This window comes from Moschus berezovskii, chromosome 9 (genome assembly GCF_049115385.1).
Source record: "Moschus berezovskii isolate FMDL1 chromosome 9, NW_MosBer_1.0, whole genome shotgun sequence".
Taxonomy (NCBI): Eukaryota; Metazoa; Chordata; class Mammalia; order Artiodactyla; family Moschidae; genus Moschus; species Moschus berezovskii.
The window spans coordinates 19,382,467-19,407,665 of NC_142468.1; the positions used below are offsets into that span (position 1 = coordinate 19,382,467).

Genomic DNA, 25,199 nt, shown 5'->3' on the forward strand with positions numbered 1-25,199 from the left:
CTCACTGGTAGAGAAACTGACACTCTGAGGCCCTAAGTCACACTGAACATCTCAACCACAATTCTCAGTGACACTGATAGTACAGGGATGTCACCCTGACGAGATCCTCCGCCCTCATTTCCCTTCTTGGGCTTGGCCCTGGGACAGGAGCTTTGCATACCTGAGATGCTGAGGCAGAAGCAAAACCAACTGGAACTATGAGCAACATTTTATACAACCTTTAAAGGGAGTATAATCTATAAAAATACTGAATCGCTATATTGTACACCTGAAACAAATATAATCCTGTAAATCAAGGGTACTCAGAAAGAAAGATTCTTTCAGAAAAGAAAGCAACGGAAAGAAAACAGAAAACCCCCCAAAACTCAAGATGACTGGAATCGGTGGAGTCCAAGACACTTGCAGGAGGTGGAGGGAGTGAGCAGTGTCTCAGAACCACACCTGCTGCAAATCAAAGTTTTGCAGGGAGAGTCCTCAGCTGGAAAGTTCCTTTGTTTTTAGACAAAACACAGTGGCCCTCCCAAGAGCTGGGGAAGGTAATCAGACAAATGTCCAGGCCTTGGGCCCCCAGCATGCCGGAGCAGCTGGATGACTTAAGAACACCATTATGTCCTCCTCTTGGCTGTGGGTTCCTGAGACAGTTACGATCTCATTCCCTAGCTTTACAGCATCCTCCTGGAGTGGGAGGCCACTCAGCTGGAACACTGCACAGCTGCCAAGAGCCCTTCTTGGGATTTTCAAGTGTCCTATTTTTCTTTCTTCATCTCTGTCTTCCACATCCACCCTTCCTGGAACAACAGCCAGGCTTTGGGCCCTGTTGAGTCTCTTGTGGTTCCTTGAAGGAAGATAAGATTGTGGTACAAGATGTGATGTTGCTGTGTGAGACGCTGGAAGAGGGACCAGGCTGGTGGTCAAAGGCCTGGATTCAGGTCCCCACTCGGTTTTTTCCAGCCCCACCAAACACACAGATAACCAAGGAAATAGAGGGGAACCCGTTACAAAAACCATACACAAGTGGAGTAATGATGATAACCGGCCTGCATGATGGGACTGTCCTTGCCAGAGAGGTCGTGGGGGAGGAGACCAAAGACCATAAGATTCCTGGGGAAGGAGGAAAGTTGTCTTACTTTCATTGCTGTTGTTATTTGCTCAGAATTGGTGTTTAGGTTTAAACAGCTCCCTTTTACAGATGAGGACACTAAAGCCCTACAAATTTGAGTGCCTTGCCTCAGCAGAGTCAGGATTTGAGCCCAGTGTTCTGTGATTCCTCCAAAGCTCACACCCTTCCCTTGGCACCTGCTTCTGTTCATGGTCCTTCCGTTGGGGTTTCAAGGGAGCCAGGTTATATGGCTGGGACAAAGTCCTCAACATGTGGTCAGCAGAAATGTTGGGGGCCTCCTCTCAAGCTTTCATCTGAGTCACCCCAGGGGTGGATGCAGCCACTGCTCACCATTCTCTTTTGGGAACTGTTTACCAGCCCCACTTGTCAGTGACAACAGCGGCTGAGTCACCCAGGGTGACACGGGCTCTGTTTTCTCGCCTCACAGATTGTGTTCAACTTGCCTTCTTCTGCACCAGCAGGAAGGGCCAACCTGGCAAAGCTCTGAGTGCTGATCAGACTCCTGGGAAGTCAAAGGCAGCAAGTCCATGTCACAGAAAGTCACCCAAGAGATCCCCGAGTCTCATCTTTCAAGAGGATATCTTAAGCCAAAGGCCTTCAGACCTTACGCCTGGCTAGCTGAAGTCTAGGGAAAATGAACACTTTTCTCATCATGGGTCCTGCAGGAGGACAGAGGGTGGGACTGCACCAGAGTAGGGAATTGACGGGGATCCTAAGTTATTATCTGCTTGATGAACACAGAAAAGACTCCACGGCATTGTGAACAACCACTTCAGTGAAAGATAGTAGCCTGTTGCCCTCAGGATGCGGCTTTGGACAATCATCCCAGGATCCTGTGAATCTTTCTTTCCCCATGTTTTCTCCTTCTCTTTTTAAACTGAAATGGAGTTGATTTTCAGTGTTGTGTTAATTTTTGATGCATATATATACATATGTGTGCTAAGTCGTTTCAATCCTATTTGACGCTTTGTGACCCTATGGACTGTAGCCTGCCAGGCTCCTCTGACCATAGGATTCTCCTCTGTCCATAGGCAAGAATACTGGAGTGAATTGCCATGCCCTCCTCCAGGGGATTTTCCCAACCCAGGGATGGAACCTGCAGCTCATTATGTCTCCTGCTTTGGTAGGCGGATTCTTTACCACTAGTGCCCCTGGGAAGCCCCGTACACGTATACATACATATGTATCAATATACATAAATTCTTTTTAAAAAAAATATTCTAGGGTCCTGTGGATCTTAAATGAGAAGCCCCCATTTGGATTTCTTTATCCTTCTAAGCAGGATGTGTGAGCCACTGTTTACACGGAATGCAACATTCAAGCCCTAAGAGAGTGTAAGAGTGAATTATCTTTTGCCTTTACCCTGCAAAGCATCCTTATAAACATGTTCAATTTAACTGGCCAAAGGGCACAGTATTGTGATGCTGTTCAATCCCTGTTCTTAGATAAGAGTAGCTTCAAAGGCAGCTTTGCATATTTTCTTTCACCTACCCGAATACCACGGGTATTAACTTAGACAAATGTTTCCTTCTCCTCTTCAAGGACATGGGGTTTGGTGCAGGAGATCTCTGCTCTTAAGCATCAACAAAGAAATTTTGGAATTTGGTTCTCTGACGCCTTCTTTTCAGGAACTACTCTTCTGTGTGGTAATAAACAGAATCCTCTCACAAACAACTGATTTGTTCTTTTCAAAATACATGCCTCCCTCTGCTGTTCATCTCCCTAAAATAAAACCACCCACAGAATAAAATGAGTAATTCCTGGAGTAAGAAGTTCCATAGCATATTTTATTAAAATATGTCTGGCATGGGAAGTCTACCAGGAAGTGTCCTCCAAATGAGGATCAACATCAGGAAACTTGGGGCAGTCTTGTGATACTGGCATACAATGCCACCGCCTCCACCACTGGGGCAAAGATTAACAGCCTTCAACAAGCTAGGAAGACGTCTGCTTCTGAGTCATCTGGGGCAAATGTAATCGTGGGCTCCCTGGGCTCTGACATTTGAACAAAACAAACGTTAGAAGACCTTCATCCCTTAATCAAGTTGCTTCTAAATATCTACGTTTAGGTAAGAATAGAGACTCTAGACTCGAGGCTTCTTGTCTGTTCACGGTGGGTGTAACTTGATGGTGTATTCCTCAGCTCTTATATCACCCTGATCTCATTTTGACCTTGAAGTTGCTCTTTGATCTTTCCACGCATGGATGATGGCCAAGTAGAGTTTCGGTAACTTAGACTGGGGTCTGCTTAAGAGAAAAGCCTATTTATCTGTATATTCCCAGAGTCTAGAACATCTGACCCTTAGTAGATATTCCAAGTTTTGCTGAATTGGCATATTGGAGAAATTGAATTCAACTGATATTTATCGATCACCTCCTATATGTGTTCTCTGAGGTCGTGTGGCAAGATTTTTCCAAATGGAAAGCCAAGGAACAAATTGCCTTTCTTTTTTTTTATGATAGGTACAGCTGAGTTTGTTATCATTCTGGACCAAGTTGTTAAGAAAAAAGTTTTTCTAAACCACAACTGATTGCAGAGCATTATTTTAGTGTCATAGGGATTTATAGAAGGTAAGGAGGAAAACAACAGAATAGGAAAAACAAGAGATCTTTTCAAGAAAATTAGCGATACAAAGGGAACATTTCATGCAAAGGTGGGCTCGATAAAGGACAGAAATGGTATGGATCTAACAGAAGCAGAAGATATTAAGAAGAGGTGGCAAGAATACACAGAAGAACTGTACAAAAAAGAGCTTCACGACGAAGATAATCACGATGGCTTGATCACTCACCTGGAGCCAGACATCTTGGAATGTGAAGTCAAGTGGGCCTTAGAGAGCATCACTATGAACAAAGCTAGTGGAGGTGATGGAATTCCAATTGAGCTATTTCAAATCCTGAAAAATGATGCTGTGAAAGTGCTGCACTCAATATTCCAGCAAATTTGGAAAACTCAGCAGTGGCCACAGGACTGGAAAAGGTCAGTCTTCATTCCAATCCCAAAGAAAGGCAATGCCAAAGAATGCTCAAACTACCGCACAACTGCACTCATCTCACATGCTAGTAAAGTCATGCTCAAAATTCTCCAAGCCAGGCTTCAGCAGTATGTGAATGTGAACTCCCAGATGTTCAAGCAGGTTTTAGAAAAGGCAGACAAACCAGAGATCAAATTGCCAACATCCGCTGGATCATGGAGAAAGCAAGAGAGTTCCAGAAAAACATCTATTTCTGCTTCATTGACTATGCCAAAGCCTTTGACTGTGTGGATCACAATAAACCGTGGAACATTCTGAAAGAGATGGGAATCCCAGACCACCTGACCTGCCTCTTGAGAAACCTGTATGCAGGTCAGGAAGCAACAGTTAGAACTGGACATGGAACAACAGACTGGTTCCAAATAGGAAAAGGAGTGCGTCAAGGTTGTATATTGTCACCCTGCTTATTTAACTTCTATGCAGAGTACATCATGAGGAACGCTGGGCTGGAAGAAGCACAAGCTGGAATCAAGATTGCCAGGAGAAATATCAATGACCTCAGATATGCAGATGACACCACCCTTATGGCAGAAAGTGAAGAGGAACTCAAAAGCCTCTTGATGAAAGTGAAAGAGGAGAGTGAAAAGGTTGGCTTGAAGCTCAACATTCAGAAAACGAAGATCATGGCATCCGGTCCCATCACTTCATGGGAAATAGATGGAGAAACAGTGGAAACAGTATCAGACTTTATTTTTTTGGGCTCCAAAATCACTGTGGATGCTGATTGCAGCCATGAAATTAAAAGACGCTTACTCCTTGGAAGGAAAGTTATGACCAACCTAGATAGCATATTAAAAAGCAGAGACATTACTTTGCCAACAAAGGTCCGTCTAGTCAAGGCTATGGTTTTTCCCGTGGTCATGTATAGATGTGAGAGTTGGACTGTGAAGAAAGCTGATCGTCGAAGAATCGATGCTTTTGAACTGTGGTGCTGGAGAAGACTCTTGAGAGTCCCTTGGACTGCAAGGAGATCCAACCAGTCCATTCTAAAGGAGATCAATCCTGGGTGTTCATTGGAAGGACTGATGCTAAAGCTGAAACTGCAATACTTTGGCCACCTCATGCGTCGAGTTGACTCACTGGAAAAGAGTCTGATGCTAGGAAGGATTGGGGGTGGGAGGAGACGGGGACGACAGAGAATGAGATGGCTGGATGGCATCACCGACTCGATGGACATGAGTTTGAGTGAACTCTGGGAGTTGGTGATGGACAGGGAGGCCTGGCGTGCTGTGATTCATGGGGTCGTAAAGAGTCGGACACGACTGAGCGACTGAACTGAACTGAACTGAAGGAAGACCAATAGACTGCTCCCAGTGAAGAACTTCAAACCCAGAGGTGCTGGAAGCCTAGACAGTGCAGGTCTAGATGGGGCATCTCAGTAGCTACTGCAGGTCAGGGAAGCAGAGGGGCTTGAACACCTAGGAAACCTACATGGGAACCTGCAGGGACTAAAGTCAACAGGCTGGATTGGTCCATTAGATTAAACTGTCAATCCATCTGACGGACAGATTTCCAATCCAATTAATCTCAATGCAGCATTTTCTTAGGCTTGTTTCGTTTGGTTTGTAAAGAATGATGTGCTCTTGGACAAGCTATGCCCAGTGGTGAAAAGTCATCCAGGCCCCTTATGTTCTTTGCCACTTCCCTCGGTGTAGAATTTCACAGCCCACAGGTCAAGGTCTACCAACTCAAATGGGAGAATGAATGTTCATGAAATGGATGGATGGGGAGATGGACAAGTGATTCAATGGATCCAGTGACACAGTTCTTGGAACATCCTCAGATCAGTTCAGTTCAGTAGCTCAATTGTGTCCAGCTCTTTGTGACCCCTTGGAATGCAGCACGCCAAGCCTCCCAGAGTTTACTCAAACTCATGTCCATTGATTTGTTGATGCCATCCAACCATCTCATCCTCTGTCATCTCCTTCTCCTCCTGCCTTCAATCTTTCCCAGCATCAGGGTCTTTTCAAATGAATCAGTTCTTTGCATTAGGTGGCCAAAGTATTGGAGTTTCAGCTTCAGCATCAGTCCTTCCAGTGAATATTCAGGACTGATTTCCTTTAGGATGGACTGGTTGGATCTCCTTGCAGTCCAAGGGACTCTCAAGAGTCTTCACCAACACCACAGTTCAAAAGCATCAATTCTTTGGCCCTCAGCTTTCTTTATACTCCAACTCTCACATCCATACATGACTACTGGAAAAAGCATAGCCTTGACTAGATGGACTGTGTTGGCAAAGTAATGTCTCTGCTTTTTAATATGCTGTCATAATTTTTCTTCCAAGGAGCAAGCATCTTTTAATTACATGGCTGCAGTCACCATCTGCAGTGATCTTGGAGCCCCCCAAAATAAAGTCTGTCACTGTTCCCACTGTTTCCCCATCTATTTGCCATGAAGTGATGGGACCAGATGCCATGATCTTAGTTTTCTGAATGTTGAGCTTCAAGTCAACTTTTTTACTCTCTTCTTTCACTTTCCTCAAGGGGCTCTTTAGTTCTTTGCTTTCTGCAATAAGGGTGGTGTCATCTGCATATCTGAGGTTATAGATCTTTCTCCCGACAATCTTGATTCCAGCTTGAGCTTCTTCCAGCCCGTCATTTCTAATGATGTCCTTTGCATATATGTTAAATAAGCAGGGTGATAATATACAGCCTTGACATACTCCTTTCCTGATTGGAACCAGTCTGTTGTTCCATGTCCTATTCTAACTGTTGCTTCCTGATCTGCATACAGATTTCTCAAGAGGCAGGTCAGGTGGTCTGGTATTTCCATCTCTTGAAGAATTTTCCACAGTTTATTGTGATCCACACAGTCAAAGGTTTTTGGCGTAGTCAGTAAAGCAGAAGTAGATGTTTTTCTGGAACTCTCTTGCTTTTTTGATGATTCAGTGGATGTTGGCAATTTGATCTCTGGTTCCTCTGCCTCTTCTAAATCCAGCTTGAACATCTGGAAGTTCACAAAGATCTGATAGACAGAGTGCCTGAAGAACTATGGACAGAAGTTCGTGACATTGTACAGGAGGCAGGGATCAAGACCATCCCTAAGAAAAACAAATGCAAAAAGGCAAAATGGTTGTCTGAGGAGGGCTTACAAATAGCTGAGAAAAGAAGAGAAGCAAAAGGCAAAGGAGAAAAGGAAAGATATACCCATTTGAATGCAGAGTTTCAAATAATAGCAAGGAGAGATGAGAAAGCCTTCCTCGGTCATCAATGCAAAGAAATAGAAGAAAGCAATAGAATGGGAAAGACTAGAGATCTCTGCAAGAAAAGTAGAGATACCAAGGGAACATTTCATGCAAAGATGGGTACAATAAAGGGCAGAAATGGTATGGACCTAACAGAAGCAGAAGATATTAAGAAGAGGTGGCAAGAATACAAAGAAGAACTGTACAAAAAAGATCTTCATGACCGAGATAATCATGACGGTGTGATCACTCACCTAGAGCTAGACATTCTGGAATGTGAAGTCAAGTGGGCCTTAGGAAGCATCACTATGAACAAAGCTAGTGGAGGTGATGGAATTCCAGTTGAGCTATTTCAAATCTTAAAAGATGATACTGTGAAGGTGCTGCACTCAATATGCCAGCAAATTTGGAAAACTCAGCAGTGGCCACAGGACTGGAAAAGGTCAGTTTTCATTCCAGTCCCAAAGAAAGGCAATGCCAAAGAATGTTCGAACTACTGCACAATTGCACTCATCTCACATGCTAGTAAAGTCATGCTCAAAATTCTCCAAGCCAGGCTTCAACATCCGCAGATACTCTGAGACTTAAAAATGAAGCCAGGGAGCCCGTGTGCCAGCCAGCTGACTCCCGCCTGCCTCTTGCCACCTGCAGAGGTTCTGGGAACAGGTGAACGCCCTAAGAGGAAGCCTTAGGTCATGATACTTCCTGTGGTTTCATTCTCTCCTCGAAACCCACCAGCAGTGCTTCAGACAACAAGCCCTGAGATTCAGGTCTCTCTCAGCTCCTATTGCTCTGCCTACCATCATTTGATTCCTCCTCTTTAAGCTCTAAGCTTTCAATGCTTTCCTACTGTCTTCAGGGCGAGAAAACTCAAATTCCATAGGAAGACACCCAAGGTCCCCCAGATCTGGTTCCTACATACCTTTTATTTTTGCTTTTCCCCACAAGGAACTCCTTCCAAGAGCAGACATCTTCTTGGGAGTTTAGATCTAGCTGGGAATTATGAGACCTCAGGGAATACTAAAGCCAGTAATTTTTGTGAGTTCACACATATAAGGATATAGCACTTATTCAAAGAGTTTTCAGGGCTATTGGCTCATTTGATTTCTCAAAAACCCTTAGAGGGCTTAGAGAAGACATCATCCCTATTTTACAGATGAGAAAACTAAGGCACAAACCATCAAGATGAGATGACAAGGCAAGTGGGTGGCAGTGTAGCTCTCCTGATGCCCCAGCATTGAGAACAGAACTCAATCCCTAGCATAAAGAACTGAGACCATAAAAAAAAAAATCATGGCTCATTTTTCTTCTTTTTCTCCCCTCACAAAGCTAAATCTGTGAAACTGGAACAACACAGCAAACAGCTGAGGGCTATCGTCACAGCCCACAGACCTTTATGGAAGATTTGATCTTGGCCCAAATTTTCAAAGAAGCCAAATGGATAGGCAAAACACAAGCGCAAATGCTGGGCCCATGCTGACAGGGCGTCTTGTGGGATATTTCCACAGGAAGCAAACACAGGCAATTAACTTTGCTGTAACAATGCCTGTGGTCACATGAAAAAACAAAACCCTCAGGGAGAGCTTACACCCTATCCCCTGGGGCGCATTTCAAATGAATCCATAAATGCGGCTCAGCCTTCACTCCAGCTACTGACCCCAGATATTCACAGGGTTATTGGTTCTTTGACCGCTGTTGGGTGGCTTCTGATCCCAGTGGGGGATGGGAGGGAGGTGTTCCAAAGGGCTTCGGTGTCATCATTCCCACTTCTCAGATGGGCAAACTGAGTGACCGCAAGCTAGTGTAAAGGGCTTACGGGAACAGTCCTACAGGCCTAGACAGAGCGTGTGGCTAGGATCAGAGCCTGCTCCCCGGCTTGGGGATTTTCTCTGGGGACCAGAGTTTCTCCAGGTCTCTTCATGACAACCAGACCCTCAGCTCTGATAACCCAGGGGCAGTGCTATCTGAGCAGTAGACCTGACTGGCAAGTTGGGAGATCTGAGAGCAACTTATGGCTGGATTTTAGCCCTCTCCGCCTTACCTGGAAACCTTGAAGTCACACCTGTGCAGCCGGTGCAGGCAGCAGTGCTGGCCAGGCAGGGTGAGGATCATGGTACTTACCGACTGACTTCCCCTCTATCGCAGGCTCTATAATACTCAACCCCGATGCAGAAACATTCATGGAGATTGGTGGGTTACTGTTACTACACCAAGGTCTCCTCTAACCTTCTCTCCCATATAAATGAAAGATTAATGGCTCCCAACCCCTTATCTTCTGTCGTTCTGGATTTCTTGAAATGTTTCAATGATTTTCATGATATATTATTCAGCACAGTGGTCTCAAACTCTGGCCCCCCTGTCTACATCTTTATGCCTTCGAACTTTATATCCTAAGTATGGTTTTTATATTTTTAAGTGACTGAGAAAAATCAAAAGAAGAATAATGTTTCATGAGCTTTCAGAGACCAAAAATAAAGATTTTCAACACAGCTGTGCCTGTTTATTGATGTATTTTCTATTGTTACACTGTGACAGTGTAGCTGCTTTGGTATGGCAGAACTGAGTACTAGTAATATAGACTATATGACCTACAAAGCACAAAATTGAAACTGTCTGGCCATTCACAGAAGAAATTCAGCCTTTTAAACCAACACTTGCTGCTGCTGCTGCTGCTAAGTCGCTTCAGTCGTGTCCGACTCTGTGCGACCCCATAGACGTCAGCCCACCAGGCTCCCCCGCCCCTGGGATTCTCTAGGCAAGAACACTGGAGTGGGTTGCCATTTCCTTCTCCAATGCATGAAGGTGAAAAGTGAAAGTGAAGTCGCTCAGTCATGTCTGACTCTTAGCGACCCCATGGACCACAGCCTACCAGGCTCCTCTGTCCATGGGAGTTTCCAGGCAAGAGTACTGGAGTGGGGTGCCATTGCCTTCTCTTAGTTGAGTGTAAAAGGCAGGCTATAGAATCAACCTATTTGCATAGCCACTCTATGCACATAAATTGAGAGAGATGAAAAAATACTAGAATACGGGTTATCTCTGGGTACTAAGGTTACATACAATTATGTGAATTTTTTAAAACCAAATTTGTTAAACACAAAAGTATAAGAAAAGAATATTAATGACATTAATAAGACAAAGTTGCAATGTCTTACTGTGGACCAGACACTGTTAGTTGTTGATATGTTTTACTTCACCTAATTCCCTTTCCACAGTATAGGTACCATTGTATCTCTGTACAGATGAGGGAAGAAGACTCAGGGAGTTGAAGGAACTTGACCAAGGTCACAGTGCTAGTGAGAAGCACTTGGTGTGCTTACGATGGAAACACACTTAAGAAACAGAACGGAATGTGCTAAAAAGAGAACCTTGGTTAGGAAGAGTGCTCTCCTCGAACTCACAGAATCCCAGTCCTTACAGACAACAAGGAGGTTACAAATGCTTTCTTTGGGTAGCCACATGTCTAGTCTACTGCAGTAAGGAGATACAATACACTGGGTTGGCCAAAAAGTTCATTGGAGATTTTCTGTACAGTGTTAATGAAAGCCAAAGGAACTTTGTGGCCAACCCAATATTTGTGAGTATGTCCCTGGAAAATGGCAGAGAACCGTGCTGATGGAGGGTGTATATCCAGAAGCACATCAAGGCACGATGTGCTGACTTCCCAAATGTTTCTTGACTTAGTAACAATATAAAGGTCAAGAAATATCTGATCGGAATATTGAATGAATTTCAATAGTCAGTTGACTAAACTATGGGGCTTCCACACTCGGAATGCGTGTGTTAAGTCGCTTCAGTCATGTGCGACTCTTTGCGGCCCTAGGGTCTGTAGCCCATCGGGCTCCTCTGTTCGTGGGGATTCTCCAGGCAGAATACTGGAGTGGGTTGCCATGCCCTCTTCCAAGGGCTCTTCCCAACCCAGGGATCGAACCTACATCTCTTACGTCTCCTGCATTGGCAGGCGGGCTCTTTACCACGAGAGCCACCGACCAGGCAATGACTGAGCAGTACTGGTACGATTCTATTGCTGCTGCTATGGCACTGCCAGCCTGAGGCTGCTCTGTGGTGAAGCAGGATAAAGCAAATGGCATGAAGAACTCACGCTGTCATCGATCGTGCCTTTGAGAACCAGGTTTCTAGAAAAAGGAGACACAGACCTAAGAAAGAAGAGGTTAAATAAAATCCCCTGTCGTTTTGAATTTGAATGCAAAGTATCAGTATGATTCATGATGAATTTTCATCAGAAACAACCACCACCTATTTCCTAGCTTTGGCCACTGGAAAAGTCTAAAAATGATGACCAACCCAGGAACAATGAGTGCCTTGAAATGCCCAGATTATCATCTCTAAAAATATTTCCCACTAAGAAGAACAAGAGATTCCTGGATTCTTGAAGAACGAGCTGATTCCACATCTGGGGAGCGGCTTGGATCATCTTAGCTTCCCTGATATTTGGATCACATCAAAGACTACCAAGGTCATGTCAGAAGGAGCCAACTGGCCGGAGATGGCACAATGCAAGCAGCAATAACAATAATAAACAATATGGGTTAAAACATAGCAAATATGCTTAAACCCATGGGTTTACAAGGCTACTAAAAACACACACAAACACCCTAATTGGTCATCATCAGAAGATGATGGTAAACTATTCATTATTTTTAAAACTGGCAAATAGAGGAAATGATTCAAACATATATTCCATTTTCCTTTGTGAATTGTATTGCTAGATAATCAAATGGTAGATGTATTTGACTATTTGTATTTCACTTAATAAATGAAGCAAGAATGACAGGATTAGAACATCATTTTGTAACCCCTAATTAACTGATGGATCTAAACTATGAACATCAATGGGATGTTTATGAAACCACAAAGGGAGACAGCTAGACATCAAATGCCTTCTGACAAGAGAGCACAGCACAGTCTAGGAAGTAGTTTTGCCCACAAAAATCAAGCTAAAATCTGATTAAATATCTAAGTCAAACTAGCAATTTATAGGAAATGCAGATGGTAGGACACATTAAATAGCAACACAAGGTTGCAACCAGAAAAATCCAGACTGTGGAATCTCTCCAGCACAAAAGACCCAACTTCTTCCTTCAATAAACTGCAAGGGTGAGGAGAACATAAAAGGAGCCTGTAGATTACAATGTACTTAAAAGACAAGGGGATCTACATGTGTGGGCCTTATTTGGATTCTGATTTTGAATAAGAATTTAAAAATGGCATTTAGGAAATACTATGAACTTGAACACTTGCACAACATTTGATGATATTAAGAGATAATCGCTAATTTCTTAAGGTATTGCGGAAATGTTAAGACCAAAGGGTCAGTTTCTGTTAGAGATACATACCTAAGTATTTACAGATGGAGTGGTTAAGTCTTAGATTTAAAACCAACGGTGAAAAAGTAGGCGGGGACACAGATAAAATGAGATCGGTCTTATACTGATGATTGCTGAGGCTAGATGAGGGTTCACAAAGTTTTTACTTTTCCAGAAAAAAATGCCCACAAGTTTCAATAATAAAACATTAAAATAAATCCTTCTTGACATCTTGCTCAGAGTGATAATACTGGGCAGGGAGTATGATGGCTCTGACAAATACCCCTTTGAAACATCTCATCTCAAAAAACATGAAACATCTATTTCATGAATGATGGGGAGTTGAGGATTGTGCTTCAGATTGTTCATCTGGGGACCTCCCCATCACCCATGGAGCTTCCCCATCACCCGTGGAGCTTCTCCATCACCCCTGGGGCTTCCCCATCACCCGTGGAGCTTCCCTATCACCCGTGGAGCTTCTCCATCACCCCTGGGGCTTCCCCATCACCCGTGGAGCTTCTCCATCACCCGTGGAGCTTCTCCATCACCCGTGGAGCTTCTCCATCACCCCTGGGGCTTCCCCATCACCCATGGAGCTTCCCCATCACCCGTGGAGCTTCTCCATCACCCGTGGAGCTTCTCCATCACCCGTGGAGCTTCTCCATCACCCCTGGGGCTTCCCCATCACCCGTGGAGCTTCTCCATCACCCGTGGAGCTTCTCCATCACTCGTGGAGCTTCCCCATCACCCGTGGAGCTTCTCCATCACCCCTGGGGCTTCTCCACCACTTACGCAGCTTCTCTATCATTCTCCTCACCAGGATAATGTCACTACGTGCTTGGTACACATACACACACATACAAAAATCTATCAGAAAAAAAAAAGATTTCTTGTGACTTAAATATTTCACTTTGAAGCTGCAAAGGGTGTGAGGGACTCGGGATTTCATAAAACTAAGTCAGTGAACTCTACAAAACCAAATCTACCTGGCCCAGGCATTCAGTGGAACTCACGACCAGGGGGTCACGTGAAAGACAGTTGTGCTGTTGAGGCTGCTAAGTGTTTCCATTCTGAAGTTCTGAGCAAATAACAAGGCCAATTGGGATGACAAGGACACCATTTCTCTTCTCATGCCATTATCTGCCTTGGAGACCGAGTTTCCTAAATTAGATGATAATATCTGTGGGAGGGCAGTTCTCACCTGGGGACCCCACAGGTGCGAGAAATGAAGAGGGTTGAGGAGACAGAGCAAAACCTTAAGCCCTGTCACCAGGTGTGGGATGGTGAGAGGAAACAAAATTTAGGGGCCAGGAAGTGAGAAATGGATCTGATGTTGATCTCTAGAGATGGCGTCTCCCAGCCCTCAAGTTAAGCTTGCTGTTTAGGGTGGCTTCTGTTTCTTCCACCGGCTTCACCAGCATCTGTGTGCTAACTGGGCTGTGCAGAGTCGTGTGTCCTTCCCTGTCACCCCCCTGCCCGTCAACCATGGGTTCCTGACACCCCAGAGCTCATTCACTTATTGGTGACATTGCCTGTTTCCCTGCCTTTCTCTCCCACTAGCCTTAAACTTCCTCGAGGGCAGGGGGCTTTGGTCTGTTTCCAATAGCATCTCATCACATGGCACAAGGCCTGGAATACAGACGTGCTCCTCAAACATCACTGCGGGATTGGCGGTCACACTGCAGGGCGGTGGTATGAGCATGGCCGTGACCCCTGGCCCTCCAGCCCACTCTCCCCACCTTGCTGATGCTATGCGCTACTTTCCAGATTCTACTATGACTTACTATAGGACTTCAGGTTTTATAACACACTTTCAGATTTTCCTGGAAAAGACACACACATAATGGTAAATTTCTATTTCTACGTAATAACATAACTCATTTAGGAAAACAGTCCTCCTGGAATTGCACTATGCATCCACCTGGAATGGTCCCCATTGATGGCCTCATAAAAAAAGGCTGAGATTATAACTACATACAACACCTTGGATGTGTGTTCAAGGAGTGGGGTGGTGGAGTTGACACATGAACATCTTGGGACAGAACTATTTGATGAGATGAGCAAACCTGGGCATCTTCGAATGTGTATCTCCCTCCATCCTTGACGTTCTGACTGGTTATCTCATAGCTGTGAGAATCCAGGTTGATTGCGCTTGGGGCCCCGGGAGCCAGAAACTCTTGCCAGATTTCTTCCACCCTCCTGGCCACATCCTGGAGGGGCTGTTTCTTGAGATCCTGGACTGCCAACCAGAACCTGAAACAGAAGCACGAGGACAGTTTGTCCCAGGGGCTCCCTCGGTAGCTGCTCTGTTGGATGTGGTCCTGGAGCTGACATCCCGTGGCACTCATTCTGTGCTCCCCAGCTGTCCCGGTAGCCATGTCCCAGGTCATGAAGGCTGCAGGGACTGCTGGGAACACAAAGGTGCTCCATCACTGCACTAAATGCACGTTAGAAGATCGCCTTGCTTCTGGTTACCAAAAAGAGATTTTTCTCTCTCTGCCTCAAGGTTTTTCAGCCTCGGTACTGTTGCCATTTTGGGCTGGATAATTCTTTGTTGTAAGAGTCGCCCTGTACATAAAAAGATATGTAGCAGCAACCTTGGGTTTGACCCATCAGATGCCAGGGGCATCCTCTCCGCATTTTTGACAACCAGAAAGTTTCTGGCCATTACCAAATGTCTTTTGGAAGGTAAATTCACCTTTGGGGGAGAACCACTGTTTGACATAGAAGCCACGACTCAGACAATGTGAGTCCCTTTTCCATATCTGGTGGGGATCAGTTGGAGGTATTCAAATGAAAGAAAGATCCCAGAAGCAATAGTATCTTGGAGCCATTAAGAATATTTGAGCTGGAAGGACCCAGCCATACATGCTGTTGATGGAGAAACTGAGCCTATTTGCAGGATCAATGTGGGCATGGTGCTCGGCATGTTCCCTGGAGGACGGCATGGCAACCCGCTCCAGTATCTTTGCCTGGAGAGTCCAGGCAAGGACTGGGCTTGGACTGTAGCCCACCAGGCTTCTCTGTCCATGGGTTGCAAAGAGTTGGACACAACCGAGCGACTAAGCACAGCACAGGTGCTCAATAAATGTCTGTTGGATTGCAGGTGGGCTCATCTGGAACAAAGCTGAAGGGACATGTATCGGGGATCCCTCTACAAAAGATTCTCCAGGGATTGCTGGAGAGAGAAGCCTCTTGCTCACGACTGTATTTGCCTCTCACGAATCCCTCAGCATCTGCATGGTGCTGGAGGGCTGGGCGTGCGCTGTGAGTCTTTTCTGCTGAGAACAGCAGCAGCCAGGGCCAAAGCTTGGACAACAGCTCCCTGGGTCGTGACGATGGTTCCCAAGGCAACCCTGGAGAGGGATTTCAGCAGGACTCAGGTCTGGGTGGCACATTTTGTGCCCTATGAACAAAACAGGCCAGTTTCCCCATCAATGAGATGAGAGGGCAGGTCCCTGGCTGTGTGGTTCCTGCAGCCACGGGAATCACGCGTACTCAAGTCAAGGAGAGGACAGGAACAAGAGAAGCTGAACCATGACATGGAGGAAGGTGCATTCAATCTGTCATCAAATTTCACCCAAAGTAAGAGGCACTTTTTTTTTTTTTTAAAGGTTAAGCATGTTTTTCTGTTGCTGTTCAGAGGTGTGTGGAGCCATGTGCATGGCCTAAAGGTGCCACCCAGTGGCCAACTCGGGTAACGCAGCTTCATTTCCACCAGGAAAGAGGACTGGGGGCGGGGCCGGGGGCGTGGTCTCTGCGTGTGGGTCTGTGTTAGAGCTCTGTGAGCTCCAACTCTCCCCCAGAGTTACCATTTGGGATTCTGATGATCTCGCTAAAGAAAACCCTCATGGTTTCCTCGCCAAGACCAAGAGGCAGGGAGGAGCCTTGACGGCTTCACTCAACCGGAAGATGAGGAAGCCCTGCTCCCGGCTGTGCTGCCCTCTTGGCATCGCTGTATCTTTCTGGGCCTCTCTCTCCTCCTGGCGCAGTGGGTACAGGGCAGGGGGAGGGGTATGTGGACGGGTCTGAGCACGTCCCATCCTGGTGTAACTCTGAAATGCTCTCAGGCCCCCGTGGGTGGGTGCCCTAGGGGCAGCCTCATGGTGAACACAGGTCAGGAGGGGCCTGGGTGGTAAGGCCTGGGGCTCCTGCCACTGTCATTGGCCTCACTTGCCCTTTAACACTAGCCCTCTATCTTTCTGCTCACGTCAGGTCTTTCGTAATCATGTCCTCTGGCTACCTAGGGAGAGAGAAACAGTAGCCAGTGTTTAAACAGAGTCCAGACTGGTGGTGGTGGTGGAGCAGGGAGGGGGTTGGGCAGAGTTCAAAGGTGGCTGTTAACTGTTCAGTTGTTCAGAAGGGTCTTTGAAGCTCAGCTGCGGGGGGGTCTCCTCCGCCCCCTTGGCCATTCCCTAAGGTTCCCTCGGTCTCTCTGCCCCCCACTCCCACCAAGGTCTGCCATGAAATGAAGGAGATGGCCAAGTGCTTTCAAGTGAAAATGGTCAGCTGCTGAAGACAGGACCTACAAAGGCTTTCTTCTGCCAGAGGACCATGTTTGATGGGCAGGTAAAATTTAGGAAATTGACTCTAAAGAGAGGAGCTAGTGTTGGTTTTTCAAAGGCCTGGAAGGAGGACTGACGTGCAGCTTGGTGAGTCCCTGGCAGCCCTAGGGAGTCACCTCTGGCTGAGTCCTGGGCGGGAAGCAACTCCTCTGGGCCAGCGTCCATCCCAAGCCTACCGGACTCTGCAATTTCTCACACAAATTAGGACACCCAGGCGATTTCCTGATGCCTCAGTCAGGGTCATGTGGGCATCACCTTCTGTCCCTTGTGTCAGTTTGCTCTGAGATGGAGCTCTGGGGAGGCCCCGAGGACCCTGAAGCTTCTGAAAGCTGCAGGCTCCCCATGGTTCCTGAGGCCTCAGTGGTCCTTTTGGCAGAATGAGTTGGGAGCCACATTAATGCACGTTACTCAGCTGGGTACAGAGAAGTCTGGGGCGGGTGGGAAGGGAAATCTCTGAATCACATTTCATCAACTTTTACACGCAAGAAATGCAAAGGTTCCCTTTATCAGATAAAACCAAGAATTTTTTAAAAAGTATAAAAAGAAGCACCAGGCATGCTGGAGGAGGAGAAATAGAAGGAGGAGCTGAGGGGAGAGAACGGGGAGGAGGAGGGATGACACCCCCCAGACAGCAGCCTTCTCTCCCTGCACGCATGGGGACCCTCTCGGCCTTCCGTCTGCCTGGGCGATGACCTGCCTTATCTCTCTCACAACCCCATCCTGACATCCCATATGTGTTTCCCATCACTGGCTTCAAAGAACCTTTGTGCCAGTTTGAAATTCAGTACAGGCTTGGTTTCCCTTGTGGCTCAGTTGGTAAAGAATGAATCTGCCTGCAGTGTGGGAGGCCTGGGTTCGATCCCTGGGTTGGGAAGATCCCCTGGAGAAGGGAAAGGCTTCCCATCCACTCCAGTGTTCTGGCCTGGAGAATTCCATGGACTGTATAGTCCATGGGGTTGCAAAGAGTCAGACATGGCTGAGCGACTTTCACTTTCTTGGTTTGTATTGGCCATCTGTGAGTCCATGGGCCTGAGCTGGGGGCTCTGAGCCCCGGCTGCTCGGCCATCCTCCCCTCGAAAGAGCCCTAGAAGCGCCCCTCGCCCACCTCTTGTAGATGGATGGGAGGCCCACTGAGGCCTGCATGGATCCCGCTCTTATCATAAGCCCGCAGGTACCGCTGCTCCTCCAGGACACCAGCGGGGAGGAGAGACAGTCAGCGGCCCCGGATCTGCCCACCCTGCATAAACCGCTGTGGCTTCTGGCGGCAGAAGGGCTGTTGTGACTGGCGGGCCAGGAGGATGTGCGGGTACCAGGGAGACCACCTGTTCTGCCTTGCTGGAGTCGGCAGAGTCGGGGGAGGCAGCCCAGGGCCGACATCCGATCTGTGTCATTGGCTTAAGAATGCTGGTGAGGGGGCAACTGGCCTCAGGGAGGCAGCCTGGGCTCAGAACCACCAACCCCCCGGATCGAGCAGCTGGGGATGGGGCTTGAGGGCCATCCAGGGCTGCCCCAGATGGCCTTCTGTCTTCTGCAGGGCTGGGGTGCTGACAGGGAATGGGGTCTCCTCCTCAAGGCTGGCCGCAACAAGGGGAACCATGAAGCAGCGGGCAGCACGCCATCCTTCCAGGAGGTCTGGCCAGACCCTGGTTCCTTGCTTACCTATCTTCTCATCAACTAGGATCGTCATGTGTTAGAAAAACCCAGCTTTTCATTTTTTCCCAGGGAAAAGCCAACTCCATGCAGAAGGAAGGGTTTCTGTGCCCTCTGCTGGTCAACAGAGACTTAGGAACAACCGCCGTCACTTGACTTAGTCTCTGCTTGGGCTGGAATCTTACCACCAGCAGCACCACCCGAGCTGAGTGATGTTCACGGGGCAGCGGCCGAAATGCCACAGGTGTCTGAGTGCCGTGTGAGCACTTCTATCCCCATGAACCATGTGTTTGGTTCTCAGGGAAGCCCACTGGGCCTGGCCCACCCCCTGGGGTCTTCCTAGGACTCGGGGCAACTGGGAGGGTGGAGCACTCCAGGACAAACTGCTAACACTCCTGAGCTCTCTTTAATTGCTTCTCCCTTCAGCTGACACTGTGTGGAACCAGGATAATCAATCTGCAGGTTAGAAGAACAACCACGTTCTCTCAGGAGACGTTACAGCTCATAAAAAATGTACAGGGGACGCTCTTGGCTGTGGGTTTTGATTTTTAACTCGTGCCCTGCTGAGTGGCAGTGGTGGTCAAGTCAGGGAGGATGAAGACTTGAGCAGGTGGCAGGACTTCCCTGGTGGCCCGGTGGTTGAGACTCTGGGCTTCTGTGGCAGGGGGCGTGGGTTCAATCCCTGGTCTGGGAACTAAGATCCCGCATGAACTAAGATCCTGGTGCCTCTCGGCACAACTGAAAAAAAGATTTGTGTGCAAGAGAGGGGGCAAAGGTGGCAAGGGGCAAGGGGTTCCTGTCACCCTTCTAGGAAAACACAGAGAAAAGAGAGGGACAAGCCAGACCACTCCCTGGGACCCTCTGCTTCAGAACCAGCAGTTCCCACCTTGCATGCATTCTAGAGGCTCTGAGCAAACAGCTGTCTCCTGTGCGGGGTGTCCACCCTATCCAAATGGAGCCCTGGGCTCAGCCTACAAACAGCCTACAACCATGAGCCCTGCTGTCTGCTGCAAATGCCCTGGCCACGTGGCCTCCAGTGTTTGGAGGTGTTGCCTCTCCCTCATCTCACAGGCTCACCCCCCAAAAATGATGAAAGAAGACGTCAACTTGTGTGATCACAGACTTCTTTCCTTAAAGGATCCAGGGTGATCTTTTGCCTGGTGAGAACAACACCTGTGTCTCTTTGGGCTCCTCTGCTCTGTATTCTGAGGCGCTGGCAGAGATTGAACCACTTGGCTGGTGAGCTGGCAAGATTTTTCTAGGTGTCATGTAAAAACGTCACGCTCTAAGTACCCCTTTCACTGGAGAGATGCAAAGGAGCTCGGGGAGACAGACATGCAGAAGCCTTTGCAATGGATCCAGTTGAGTCCTGGTCAGTCTCTCTCTTTCCCTTCCCTGCTCCGAGGCCAGCTGCCTGGGTTTGACTAGTCCCCTGAGGATGCCCTGGGTGAGGGTGAGATGCATTAAACTCTGCACCCTCAGGACCGGGGTCATAGCGGACGCCAGGCTGGTATCTGTGGCCACAGGAATGACTGCAAATGGAGGGGAGGAAAGGACCTGGTTCCAGGTGACCCAAGAGTCCTAAAGTTGTGTGATTTAAAACCAAAGCTTCCCCCACATATCCAATTATGCTGGATATCATACAAGTAGAATTTGGGCTTGCAGAGAGGATTTTAGAAGCTCTTGGGCTATACCTTTTTATCTCAGGCTGTTCTATTTCCCTTATCCGCTCTCCTGTCACGGATCAGAAGGGACCCTCTTTAAGTCTGGATTTATGCATTCACGCTGGGGGAGGAGATTAGTTCCTGCACACTCACACCCGCTCACCTGCACTCTCTCACCCAGGACTGACCGCAGCCCCCCTGGAGCGAGGCGCTGGCAGAGTACAGGCGGTAAGGCAGGAGGAGGCACTGACACCTGCCAGGGATACCCTCCTCCGTGTGCTCGCGGCCTGAAACGCATGCGGATTTCATGGCCCTGGCTACACTCAGACTGGGCAAGGCAGTGCTGAACCAGTCAATGTTCCCACCCTGGGGCCCCTCACAAGGATCAGGATGCTGTGGTCATCCTTCCAAATCTCCACAGTGGTGCAGACGGCTGAGAAATAGCCAGGTTAAGGGAGCCTCTATACAGCTCCATGGACTTTTGGAGTAGCTCAGTTGGTAAAGAATCCACCTGTAATACAGGAGACCCAGGTTCGATCCCTAGGTAGGGAATATTCCCTGGAAAAGGAAATGGCAACCCACTCCAGTATTCTTGCCTGGAAAATCCCACGGACAGAGGAGCCTGGCTACACAGTCCATGCCCATAGTCAGACATGACTTCGTGACTAAACCACAAACCACACGCCACTCCATCTTGGGGTCCCCGTGGACAGGGATGAGCAGGGAACATGGGGATAACCCCCAGGGCTAGCTCATGGGGACCAAGTTGAGGGTGGGATTTGAGGCTGAACTAGTCATGCAGAGTCTGCCTGGGCAGAGCATGCTGGCCACAGAGGGGGTGGTTTCCCACCCAGGACACTTGCAGGCACGGCCTAGGAGGCTGGTCTGAGCACCATCCTGATAAAGTGGTCTAGAGTCAAGCCTTCTATGACAAATACTCAATTAGGAATTGAAGCAAAGTGTAGATTAATGCCTCAGCACACGAAAAGAGCTCTTCTGTGTCATAATCTGAAATTGGATATTCAACCTTATCTGGTTTACAATAGGTACACGGCTGCCTGGAACGGCCTCGCTATTCCAATTAATCAGCATCTACCCATCCTCCCCGGACTGAGTGGTGTGGGAGGGTCCCCCCACTGCAGCTCCGCTCTCAGGGTCTTCCAGCTGAGAGCAGCCCCTTGCCTCTTTCTTGTCTATATCGGTATCTTGTACACTCTTCAAAGCCCAGCTTATGATGTGCCTACTCTGGTAGGATGTTTTGAAAACATTCCCAAAATGGTTCTCAGAGTTTACTCTCATTTATATTCATTTAATGATGTGAGGATTTCTTGTGTGTTTTCCTTAAGGACCGACAAGGTTGCTGCAGGCAAAGATCATGCATCTTGTCTTTCTTACATCCCCGCAGCAGATTCTTGGGGGCTGGAGACAGCATAGGTGTGTGAGAAATATCATTTGATTGATGTACGGGACTGATATGGTCTCCAACTCCAAATATATAACATGGATTTTGCATATTAACACTAGAGCACACAGTCTTTTTGTTCATAGCATATGGTCTTTTTAAAGTAAAACAAAAAAATTAATAAAGTCACTGCTTGGAAAAATGCCATTGGAAGATGGGAATTAACCTTGTATGTGAAAGAGAGCCTGGTGCCAAGAAAACACTGAGATTTCCATCTCACCCACTGAGAAGCCATCACTTGGCTAAGATGAGTCAGAGTCTTAGATAAGTCACGTTTTCTGTGTGTGTCTGTTTCTACATCTAATACAAATGAAAGCCTGAGTAAATCCCGGGTTACTCAGTTTACAATGAAGCCCATGTTTTGAAAGTTTTTTTTACTAAACAGTGGCCATCAACACATTAGTGCATTTCCCCAACTTGATTGCTCACAGACCAACAGAACAATCAGTGTTTTCACTGGCGTCAAGTGACCAGAGTAACCATGACATGGAGTTGCTAGAATTCCCCCCAAAAGGAAAAGTATATTTTAATTAGCTTTTACAGTTATGACTCCAGTTCTTGAACAGCATTTACTGTGACTTTTTGAAATTCTGCAGTGAACCCACTGACCCCTCTTTTTTCTGGTTAGCCTGTCAAGTATTCAGGATCCCAGAGACTGCAAAGTTTTAAGGGGAAAGGTCTCTGAGCTTCCTTTCTGCCATGGAGTTCCATGATTTTATGGTTTTAGTGAAAGGATGGTGTCATTAAATCCATTCGACCATTGACTTATTATTGAAGACACGTCATTTCCAATAGCTTGAACACACGTCATCTGGATTTAAAGAACCAAAAATTGTGGTGTTGGTGGGTGCTCATCCAGCGATAATAAAGCTTGAACATAAAGTTTGTTCTCCAACCTTGGCCACATTAATTGGAATTTGAATTTGAGCCATAGCATTCGACTGAGAAAGGGAGGTGGCAAGAGCAACTGATGATGCAAATTTCTTCAGATACTCTCTGCACACAACTCAAACCTTGGAGAGACGTACCTGAGGTTTTCTGAACTGAATTCTGACTCCAGGAATCGTAGAAACTGGTCCCGCCCCACCTGGTCCTTCAAGATCTCATCGAAAGAGAAGCCCCATCTCTTCACTCGCTGCTGGCTGGGCTCTTTGCTTTGGGAGAGGGAACAAAGGTTTAAAAGGTGATCAGTACCAGGCAGAAATCTGTGGTACAGTTTCTTCAACAACTCAAATTTATTTAGCTGTCACAGGCCAAAGGGAAATGTCTCACGTAAGTGACAGATTCCATCAAACCTGCACAAATTCTAAATGCGGACTTTTGTACACCAACACTAGCCAAGAGTAAAAGTCTCTTTAAAGAAGGTGTTTGAAAGGGGCCACATTGAGGGGATGCTTGCCAAGTGCTGCTTACAGGACATACAACAACTCTACTGATTTGGCTTCCCTGGGTCACTCCTGTCTGTCATAGGTTCAACTCCTGGCTCCATCAGTTTATTTTTTTCACTTAAAAACTGAGGATGCTTTGTGAATCTGATATTTCATCAAAGATGCTGCCCCCACCTCCTGCCCCTTCCTCAATTCCCAGGGGAAAAACAGAGTCCAATTTAGAACCAGGTGATGTTCAACTGATCAGAAATACGTCAGCTCATCCAGGATAAACCCAATACAGGTACTTAGAAGCAGAATGTTGCATCTACTCATTGATTTAACCACCACCTGCACAGTGTCTACAATGGTCTAGGCATCGTTCCCAGCCTTCACACCTGTTAACTCACTGAGTCCTTGAAACTACTCTGAAAAATGTACTAACACTGTCCCCATTTTGCAGATAGGGAAACTGAGGTCTGGTGACAATTTACCCAAAGACGCACTAGGCAGGGATGGAGTTGAGGGGCAAGTCCAGACAGCATGGTTCCAGAACACAGCTCTCAGCCCTGCTGTGCTGCCTCTCGTCCATGGGACTCTCTCCAAACCAAAGTGTAGGGAGGGGGACAGAGAGTTGGTCTTATTCATTTGGTGTTGGCAGATGAAAATATTTCCTTCTGCTCTGTCTTTCCATTTGCAGTTCCTTTGTTGTTTTCACTCCTCTGGCTTCTTTAAGCAGCACTTGGTTTCTAGTTCCTGAGCTGTATACTGCTGTCTCCCACTCAAGTGGCAGCCTGTGGGCCAGCAGCGGACTCTCAGGACCCACCTCAGACCCGTGGAATTGAAATCCACAGCTTAGCAAGATCCCTGGGTAATTTAAGTGCACATTAAACTCTGAGACACACTGGTCTAGCAATATTTATTTCCCCCCCTTTATTCATATCCATTGATTTATTGATGTTAAATTTAGGCCCCCAAAGAATCAGAGGTTTGCAAGAACACACAATTACAAAACCAAAATAACAATAACAAACCCTTCAAACCCTTAAACATAGGCAAGTATAATAATAAGAACAAGTGATGGTAAACCTTGGTGGTTGTTGTTTAGTTGCTACGTCATGTCCAACTCTTTTGTGACCCCATGGACTGTAGCTCACTAGGTTCCACTGTCCATGGAATTTCTCAGGCAAGGATACTGGAGTGGGTTGCCATTTCCTCCTTCAGGGGATCTTCCCAACCCAGAGATTGAACCCATGTCTCCTGTATTGGCAGGTGGATTCTTTACCACTGAGCCACCAGGGAAACCCAAATATAGGAAAGAATAGAAATAAAAACACATGATGATAAGTCTTAGTAGGGGATGGTTATTATACCAGAAAACCTAGGCTAGGGGAAGTACTGCCGGTGAACAAAAAAATTTTTTAGAGCTTCCTTGGAGCCAAGACAAGAAGAGATTTGAATGGATTACACCACTCTCAACATTTGAAAGAGGTAATATGTAAGTTTGTCAGTAAAGACAACTTTTGCTCTAGTATTGAATTATAAGAAGAATTGTCTCACATGTCTTTACATAAGGAGCATTGAAACACAATGCATGATATTTCTGATACCTTTATTTAAAAAAAAAAAGTGCAGGAAACTTTTACATACAGCTATTGGGTTGCCAAAGAGTTCATTTGGGTTTTTTCATAACATGCAAACTTCTCAGAGTTTAATGTCCTCTTAAATCACTCAGGGATCTTGTTAAGCTGGGAATTCCAATTCTGTGTGTCTGAGGTGGGGCTAAGATTCCACTGCTGGTCCACCACTTGCATGTGTCTGTGAACTA

General features: G+C 46.8%; 1 protein-coding gene across 19 annotated transcripts in view; it reads right to left on the minus strand.

The window, feature by feature from the left end:
- The window catches only part of RGS6 (regulator of G protein signaling 6), a 615,519-nt gene that overhangs the window by 32,669 nt on the left and 557,651 nt on the right, over positions 1 to 25,199 (minus strand). For all 19 annotated transcript variants that reach the window (XR_008687250.2, XR_016038168.1, XM_088839478.1 and 16 more), the window contains 2 exons: positions 23,033 to 23,158; positions 14,730 to 14,916 (listed from right to left, as the gene is read on the minus strand). Coding sequence is in view for 17 of the 19 variants with exons in the window: in XM_088839478.1 (XP_088695604.1) it covers positions 14,730 to 14,916; positions 23,033 to 23,158 (313 nt within the window). In the remaining 2 variants the exon portion in view is untranslated. The remainder of the gene's footprint in view (positions 1 to 14,729; positions 14,917 to 23,032; positions 23,159 to 25,199) is intronic.